Source organism: Vespa velutina, chromosome 5 (assembly GCF_912470025.1).
Source record: "Vespa velutina chromosome 5, iVesVel2.1, whole genome shotgun sequence".
In the NCBI taxonomy this organism is placed as follows: domain Eukaryota; kingdom Metazoa; phylum Arthropoda; class Insecta; order Hymenoptera; family Vespidae; genus Vespa; species Vespa velutina.
In genome coordinates, this window is record NC_062192.1 from 6,888,935 (window position 1) to 6,898,465 (window position 9,531).

At 30.5% G+C, this 9,531-nt stretch overlaps 2 protein-coding genes across 4 annotated transcripts; one reads left to right on the forward strand and one right to left on the reverse strand.

Annotated features, from left to right (window-relative positions):
* Positions 1–719: 719 nt before the first annotated feature.
* LOC124949166 (dual specificity mitogen-activated protein kinase kinase dSOR1) lies at positions 720–7,389 on the reverse strand. Of its 3 annotated transcripts, none has more exons than XM_047493828.1 (9): positions 6,833–7,389; positions 6,547–6,610; positions 6,220–6,445; positions 6,024–6,136; positions 5,823–5,934; positions 2,139–2,315; positions 1,837–2,053; positions 1,182–1,348; positions 720–1,102 (listed from the first exon to the last, which is right to left on the reverse strand). In XM_047493828.1, the coding sequence occupies exons 3-9, from the start codon at positions 6,436–6,438 to the stop codon at positions 986–988; spliced, it is 1,122 nt and encodes a 373-aa protein (XP_047349784.1). In that variant the 5' UTR covers positions 6,439–6,445; positions 6,547–6,610; positions 6,833–7,389; the 3' UTR covers positions 720–985. The 3 variants fall into 3 exon arrangements, with proteins under 3 accessions (XP_047349784.1, XP_047349782.1, XP_047349783.1); XM_047493826.1 differs by having other exon boundaries at positions 6,547–6,708; positions 6,833–7,388; XM_047493827.1 differs by having other exon boundaries at positions 6,547–7,388.
* Positions 7,390–7,999: 610 nt separating this feature from the next.
* On the forward strand, positions 8,000–9,285 carry LOC124949146 (60S ribosomal protein L17). The gene is made up of 5 exons (XM_047493785.1): positions 8,000–8,081; positions 8,348–8,434; positions 8,529–8,688; positions 8,821–8,991; positions 9,098–9,285. The coding sequence occupies exons 2-5, from the start codon at positions 8,354–8,356 to the stop codon at positions 9,241–9,243; spliced, it is 558 nt and encodes a 185-aa protein (XP_047349741.1). The 5' UTR covers positions 8,000–8,081; positions 8,348–8,353; the 3' UTR covers positions 9,244–9,285.
* Positions 9,286–9,531: the final 246 nt, after the last annotated feature.

A 9,531-nucleotide genomic window follows, 5' to 3' on the forward strand; every position in this document is an offset into this window, starting at 1 on the left:
CGTATAAATTATTTATCTCATTTGGAAGATATTTTTCAAAATTGATTTTTTTTTGATAATGTCTACAACGTGAGTATATACTCTTATCGTAGCCTCGTTATATATACATATATATGTATGTATATGATATAAAAGAACTATATGAAACTGCAATGAGCGACGGAACAAAGTCTTTTCAATGATATATGTTTGTATGTGTGTTTGTATCTGTGTATTAGTATGTAAATAACATTCTAAGGATGTCAGGTACAAATTTTCTATGAATAACTTGACCTAGCTAATATTCTTCGAATCGTTTCTTTCATACACCTGATGCTCATATTCATGTATCCTAATATCATCACAGGGAACACATTCTATATCGATCGGTGTAATTTGAAACTTATATCGTATAAACTGTTTATATATATCTTACATACTTTCCAAAAATAATAATAAGAATAATCCTAACTTTTTTTTTTTAGAGATTAAAACTAATCATTCGAATATAAGAACAGTGGCATTAAATAGGATGAATTATTTTTATATAATAATGATTGTTAATAAGAATTTGTTTTCTCTATACATTATTCTCTCTATGTACAAACATATATGATCTTTCGTCAATCATATTTCTTTTTTTTTTCTTTTCTTTTTCTTTTCAATTGAATCGTTTCATTAATATCTTTCAATACGATTAATGGCGATTCTGAACATGGATTTATCATAGTTGTTGAGTATTTTATAGCCATAAATAGAGTTTATACTTCGTTCTTAAGTATAAATAATCTTCTGGCCTCATCAAAATCTTATTTATCATTTGATTGTTTAAAACAATAAGCGGTGAGATAGGCTAAGAAACATATAAAAGAAAAAATAATAGTAAAAATAATAAAAAGAAAAATAACGCCACTGCCTGATACAATCGAACGAAAGGAAAATAATAACTGACTTAGGAGTACTGAACGCGTATATAAGTAGTCAAGTATGTAAGAGTTACATTTATTCAGGATTGTACGTTCGCTAAACGAGTTGGAGTGGTTGGTTGAAGATCCATCGTACGGCATACCCAACCAGCAATGTCAACGTTCTCCGACTCAGCCGTTTTTATCCATTCGTGATTCTAAAATTATTATAGTATAAATTACAAAAATCTTTTAAAAGTAAAATTGTTAAGTTTATTATTGAAAATCGTTTGATACCATCAGTGTCTTTAAGTCTGCTCTCTCCGATGGATTTTTCTTCAAGCAACGATCAACAAAATCTGTGAATGCTTCACTGAAAAAGCCAGCTGGCAGTTTTGGTGGTGGTTCATTGACGATATAATCTAATAATTCAAATATTGCCATAGGTCTTGGGCTACCTGCGCCTATAGACCATAAATATTATTATTATTATTTCATTGTGATATAGAATAAATGATTTAACCTTTTGAGCGCTTAATATATCCGGTGGACGAGTTTTCAACTCTCAACAAGCAATCCACGTGAACGGCGTACGCTTAGCTTGCTTTCGATTGCTAAAGACGGAATATATTTTGTCGTAAATGTTAACTTTGTCGATTAAATACACAAGGTGCAACTGTTTAAATAATTTAAGAAAGTTATTTTCAAACATTAAATATTAATTTTAAATTATCTTGAAACAATCATTAATACACAAACCGACAATATTGTTCCTAAGGAACATACATGTATACGTCTCATATGCTGATAATATCTCAAGTGCAAGAGAAGTTGAAAAAATTTATAAACACATATATGCGCCCATATTCTCCATACCGACTGCCTTCGCTAAACGCATATATATGTCCATAGCACTCAAAGGGTTAAGCATGCTACTTATTTGGATACTAACTATGTCCAGGTGACTGTTGAGCAGGTGTTGGTTCGCTATTTGTCGTAGCAGTCTCTGTTGAAGTTTGACTTCCTGTTTGTGTGCCAAATATCGATGCCAACGTTTTTTCATCAGGTGGTGGAATGGGATACATACCGATAGCCATTTCAACGAGTGACAAACCTAACGACCAAATATCACTTTGCACGGAATAATGAGTACCTTGTAATCTTTCTGGCTGAAAATGTGATTATATAATTAGCATATAAAATATTCTTTAAAAATAACATGAAAGACAGATATTTTTGATTAAAAATATTTACCGACATATAACTCCTGGTACCAACGAACGAATTAGCCATGGAATCTATCAATTGACCAGAGACACCAAAATCACAAATCTTTATTTCTCCTGCACTATTTACAAGAATATTGCTTGGTTTAACGTCGCGATGCATGATAGCGTGCTTGTCGCGCAAATAACTTAGACCTTTCAGTACCTGAGAATAAAAAAAAAGAAAATATCAATTTTTTTTAGATGTACCCTGTAGAATCATAAAAGAAAAAAGAATACACACATATATATATATGTGTGTGTGTATGTGTGTATATATATAATATACACAAAAAATAATACAAACACGAGTGAAGTGAGCTGAGCTGTAAAAATAGTATCAACAAATTAAACCTTAGTTATTATTATAGAAAATATCATTAAACAAATCATTGAAACAATATGACACAGACACAAGGAATGTCTGTAAAAAATCTTCGGTCAAATCTGAATAATTCTTTCTCACAGTCCATAAAAAGAAGACTAACTGAAATAGAAATTGAAGCTCTTCGTAGTGATTTAATTACTACAGATCATACAATTCCTTTGGAAGAATTATGCGCAAAATTAAATACAGATATAGTGAATGGTCTTACAGAGACAGAGGCTACACGATTACTTAAGAAAAATGGACCAAATGTGTTGTCTCCTCCAAAAGAAACACCTGAATTTATCAAATTTTTACTATGCATGTTCAGTGGTTTCGCAAGCTTGTTGTGGATTTGCGCGGTTCTATGTTTCTTACTAGTCTTTATCAGTTATTTAATGAAAGAAGAACAAAGTGGCATCGAATGGTTGGGTGTTATAATTGTCTTGATATGTCTCATATCTGGTATATTTGCTTATATACAAGAAAGCAAAAATACGAAAGTTATGGAATCGTTTAAGAAGATGGTACCTACTTTTGCGACAGCAATAAGAGACGGAAATAAAATACGTCTTGGTACCGAAGAATTAGTACTTGGTGATTTGGTAGAGATCAGACTTGGAGATAAAATACCTGCTGATATTAGGATAATTAAATGTAATGGATTGAGAGTTGAAAACTCAAGTATTACTGGTGAAAACGAACCAGTTATTCGTACGGACTATCCAACAGATCTAAATCCTTTAGAATCTTCGAACGTTGCCTTTTTCTCTTCATTTGCCGTTGCTGGAGATGGGACAGGTATAGTTATTGCTGTCGGAGACAACACGATGATTGGTAGATTAGCAGGATTAACATCTTATGTAAAAAAGACTGAAACACCGATCGCTAAAGAAATCAAACATTTCGTTCATATTATCACAGTGGTTGCTATCATTTTTGGTTTAATTTTTTTTGGACTTTCTCTCATGTTAGAACCCGATGTAATCAAAGCTTTCACATATTTACTTGGTATCATTATCGCCAACGTGCCAGAAGTCTTGCTGATAACAGTGACCACTTGTTTGACCTTAACTGCTACAAAAATGGCTAATAAGAATTGTCTGGTAAAGAATTTGGAAGGTGTAGAAACTCTTGGTTCTACTTCGACAATCTGTTCCGATAAAACAGGAACTCTCACTCAAAATAGGATGTCAGTTTCACATATATGGTTTGGATATAATAGATTTTCTTTCTCACAGACAGAAAAGATCGGTGCAGAAAAAGATATATTGATGGAGAAACCTGCTTTCAATTATGTATTGAGAGATGCCACTCTTTGTTTACGTGCTGAATTCACTGCAGAAAGTACACTTGTGGTGCCAATTGAACAACGTAATGTTATAGGCGATGCATCAGAAACTGGTATACTTCGTTTCTGTGAACACATACATTCTACAGAAATATATCGTCAGAAATATCCGAAAGTAGCTGAAATTCCATTTAATTCTACTCTTAAATATCAATTGTCCATACATCGTAATGTTAATTCATATATACTGATTATGAAAGGTGCTCCAGAAATAATTTTGAATTATTGTACCACAATACTGACTATGGATGGTCAAACAAAACACATGGAAGTTTCTGATATACAAACAATAAAACATGCCTGTACTGAATTAGCATATTTAGGTGAACGAGTATTAGCTTATAGCGATCTTGTGTTGTCTGGGAATATATACGGTCCTAATTATCAATTTAATACAAACTCTCAGAACAAATATAACTTTCCAATGAAAGGTTACAGATTTGTTGGTCTAATCAGTTTGATAGATCCACCTAGACCAGGAGTACCAGAAGCAGTCCAAAAATGTCGTACAGCTGGCATAAAAGTGATCATGATAACTGGTGATCATCCAGTAACAGCAATGGCTATTGCTAGAAAAGTTGGTATTATAAGTGAAGGACACGAAACTAAATATGAAATAACCTTGCTGAATGATAATCAACCATCTTTCACAGTTATACCTGATATTGTGACCGATGCTATAATCCTAACAGGTGCAGAATTAAGAAATATGGACATCGATGATCTGGATAATATTATTAAGAATTATGAAGAGATTGTTTTTGCTCGCACTACACCACAACAAAAATTGATGATAGTAGAAAGTTGTCAAAGATTGGGAGAAATTGTAGCTGTTACTGGGGATGGTGTCAACGATGCACCTGCCCTAAGAAAAGCCGATATAGGAGTAGCTATGGGAATCACAGGATCGGATGTAGCTAAAAATGCTGCAGATATGATACTGATGGATGATAACTTTGCGTCTATCGTTACGGGAGTAGAAGAAGGTAGATTGATATTTGATAATTTAAAAAAATCCATTGCTTATACATTAACGTCCAGTGTACCCGAAATGTTACCGATGTTAGCCAGTCTTATGTTTGCAATTCCTTTACCATTTATTATTGAAATGGTACTCTGTATCGATGTTGGAACCGATTTGATTCCTGCTATATCGCTAGCCTATGAAAAACCAGAATTAGATATTATGCAACGAGCACCTAGAAATCCTCAATATGATAGATTAGTTAATAAACGTTTAATATCTATTACTTATGGTCAAATTGGAATGACCCAAGCTGCAGCAGGTTTCTATACTTATTTTATGATTTTAATGCTGAATGGATTCTTGCCGTATCATCTGTTAGGATTAAGATACGATTGGGAAAACAAAGCAATCAATGATCTTGAAGATTCGTATGGACAAACGTGGACTTATAAAGCTAGAATGGATTTACTCAACGAAGCACGCACTGGATATTTTCTTTCTCTTGTTATAACACAAATGGTAGACTTAGTAATGTGTAAAACAAGACGTAATTCTATTTTTCAACAAGGAATGGACAATTGGTTTTTAAACTTTTCTTTTGTATTTGAAATTATATTAACAGGAATGCTTCTATATATACCAGGAACAGAAAAAATATTTAAGACTATGTCCTTAGATTTTTATTGGTATTGGCCTTGCCTACCACTTGCAATATTTCTTTGGGTTTATGATGAATTCAGAAGACTTTGTATTCGTTTGTTTCCAGGATGCCTTATTGAACGAGAAACGTATTATTAATTTTTTACTTAGGATAAGTAGTATATATGTAGTTAATATTAGTAAAGGTTTAAGTTCTAGTTATTTAAGTATAGTATAATGCTATTTGTCATCATATTGTTGATTATAACTTTTTAAAAATTAATAATAAATTATTTATGCTAGAAAAACTAATATGTCTGGATATTAATAATATTAAGATATTACTCACAGCAGATGTAATAGTGCCTAGAATAGGTTCTGGAATTCTACCAGCTTTTTTTAATATCAAATCTAATGATCCTCCATCCATGTATTCCATGCATATGCTAATCTCACCATCACTTTAAAAAATCACAACAATACATATAATATATAATTATTTTGAGGTAAATTTTAATTTTAAGTTATATATTTTAATGAATACACAAACCTGTAAAAAGCACCATAGAATCCAACTATGTGAGCAAAATTACATTCGTGTAATACTTTTAATTCCCTTATGATTTGCTTTTTAATAGCTGGTTTTACTTCTAAATGAATTAACTAGAATAATATTAACAACATAATGTGTTAGAATATTTTTCTATAAGTATATACATATATATAAAATTTGCAAATAATCATACCTTTCTTGCCATAATAAGCCCATACTTTTTATGTCTAACTTTCATAACAACTCCACCATTGCCAGCACCTAGTTCACCAAGTTTTTCAAAATCATCATCACATAATTCTCCTACCTTCTCTTTTTGTCCTAAGAAACTTTCTAATCTCTTTCTTTGCTCCTCATCCATCTCCAACTCTTCTAATCTTTCTTGAATAGCATCAATACTCATCTTGCCCATTACACCGCTGACCAAGACATAAAGAATAAAATAACAGTTTAATAGAATACTAGGTTTGATTAGAAAATAAAATATAATTAATTATTGAAAGAAAAACATTATGCTTACTCTGGTATAACGGGTGGTTCTGAATATGTAGGCAGTGGTGGAACTGGTGGTGATGGGGATACAGCTGGAACCGGTTCAATCGAGCCAGGTGGTAATGTCAAGTTTAATTTGTTTTTTGACATTTGTTATGTGAAGAAGTATCACCAACGCAACAAATCAATTCTGAGTTATATGAAATATATGTATATGTTTAATGCGCGTGTGGATTTATAAAAAAATATAATATAAACTTTTCCACAGAGAATTAATATAGAGATTATTTCACTTATATAAAAATATTTCTTACAGGCGTAAGTTCTGTACACAAAAAATTTTCTTTATCCTTTTCTTTGTACGTTTTCTTCTTTCACTTCTTTTTTCTTTATTTATTTATTTATTTATTTATTTTTTTTTTATTCCTTACAATTTATACAACTTGTACAACTTTTGTAACAACACTCGCATTTCTAAGTTATTACAAAGTTGTATTTAAATGTTCGTGAAAAAAAATCGTTATTTTCTTTGATCTGTCAATCTCACAACTCTGTCTCGAGACATATATATATATATATATATATATACATATATATATATATATATATATTTATTTGAAGAGAGAATTATCTTTCTGATTTATTTTTATTTTATTTTATTATTATTTTTTTTTTAAATCCAACACCGATGGTAGAAAATCAAAAAACAAACATTCGTTATATACATTCTTTTTCGAGATATTTCATTAAAAAAGAAATACAGGTTATCCGACTCTTTTCAGGGAGCCGCGAAGTTAACGTTGAACGATAGAACGCATACAGTTAGCTATTCCGAAAATCATAGACTATACTTGAAGAGTCAATAGTTTGATAAATTATATTTTACATACATATTATATTTGATACGTATATGAACCGATTTATTTTTCATTGAAGAAAATAAATGTTAATATGCCTCTTCCTTCCTTATTAATTGTATTCACGTTTCTTACTTTAATGCGAAAATAAAAACAAAGCTCTTATAACTTTTCAACTCGACTCGTGGCCATAAACTATTGTGCTTTCAGGAGCGTATCTATCATTCAATAAACTTCGATTTTATCGAAAGAGCTGAGAAATGAAAATTTTATTTATTATATTTAATATTAGTTTACTATATATTACATATTACTATTAAATTTTACTTACGAATATAATATGTTGCTAGGTATATTTGACGATCGCATCAAGAATAATGAGATTTCTATTTTCAAAGTTTGACCGAACATTTAAAACGTGACATTCAATTGCTATCACTAAAATATCAATATTTATCATTTTAAATATCCGACATAAATGATTTGAAATACATAATATAGTTTTGATTAATAATTAAAGATTATACATTTTTATGATCTTTCTTTAATTTCACAAAATATAAATAAATAATTTTGAAATAAATTAAATTTTGTATTGTCTATGTTATTTAAAATAAAGTTACTATGAGTTGGCAACACTGTTACGTACAGGAAGTTAGTGATCGTTCGTGAGACGTTCTTTCCTTAACGGTCGTGCTGTTAGGAGGTATGTATGGAATAATATGTAATGTTTATAGAATCCATTCGCATCTATTGTTTTATCCTATTATTGGTTAAACAAATATTAATTTATTATGTATAAAACATCGAATTATATATTTTTTCTAGTAAATATTTCGTATCGATCGCTTAAAATGGTGAAATATTTACTGTCATGTACCGTCATGTTGCGATTGTCGACACTGCGACACCTATCCTCTAAAGAAAAATGTCGATTTATACAATTTTTATACTAATTTTTTGTGATTTCAGAACATAATGGGTCGTTATTCTTACGAGCCACTAAATGCTACGAAATCGTGCAAGGCACGAGGCTCCAATCTTCGTGTGCATTTCAAAGTAAATATAATTATATTTTTAAAGACACATGTTTACATATGAACGTATGTTGTTATGCATTATTTATTCGACGATGGTGTCGTTCTTTTTGTAGAACACTCATGAAACAGCACGCGCTATTAAAAACATGGCTCTTCGTAGAGCACAAAAATATTTGAAAAACGTGATTGAACACAAAGAGTGTGTACCTTTCCGAAGATTTAATGGTGGAGTGGGCCGATGTGCTCAAGCTAAACAGTTTGGCACAACTCAAGGTAAATTTTTAAGAATAATAGAAATGTGTTATTGAAAATGATAACATTTTTTTTTTTTTATAAATATGCATACAAATAATGTAATGCATTATAGAACATTTGATTATATTTACTTACTGTTCATGTTTTTAGGACGTTGGCCTAAGAAATCTGCAGAATTCTTGTTGCAACTTTTAAAAAATGCTGAGAGTAATGCAGATTACAGAGGATTGGATGTTGAACGCCTTGTCATCGATCACATTCAGGTCAATCATGCATCTTGCTTACGTAGGAGAACTTACAGAGCCCATGGTCGTATTAATCGTAAGTACATTCATTATATTTCTTCATTTTTTGTTTTTTAATTTCTTTGAAAAAAAATATTCATTGTATTTATTATTAATATTACGTATCTAATAATTTTTTATAGCGTACATGAGTTCACCCTCTCATATAGAGGTTATATTAACTGAAAAGGAGGATATTGTTTCGAAGGCTACAGAAGAAGAACCTTCGAAGAAAAAATTGAGTAAGAAGAAGCTCGCAAGGCAAAAGGAAAAAATGATGAGGGAGTAATTTTTATTTATAATTATCTATTAAAAGTACATAAAACAAAAATTGAAGACTACTTTATTTACCGTAATTTCTTATCTACTTCCTTTAACTCTGTCATCAACACGATCAATAATCGTAAAAAATGGTCTTAAATCTTTTCAGATATTAAAAGGACATATTTTGTCATATGTATACAATATCGTTTTGTCACCGATATTGTACAATTACATAAAAGAATTATTTTTCAAAAGTAAATATACTTTTTCTGTTGCATGTCATAAAAAAATAAATTAGTTTTTAAATAATTTA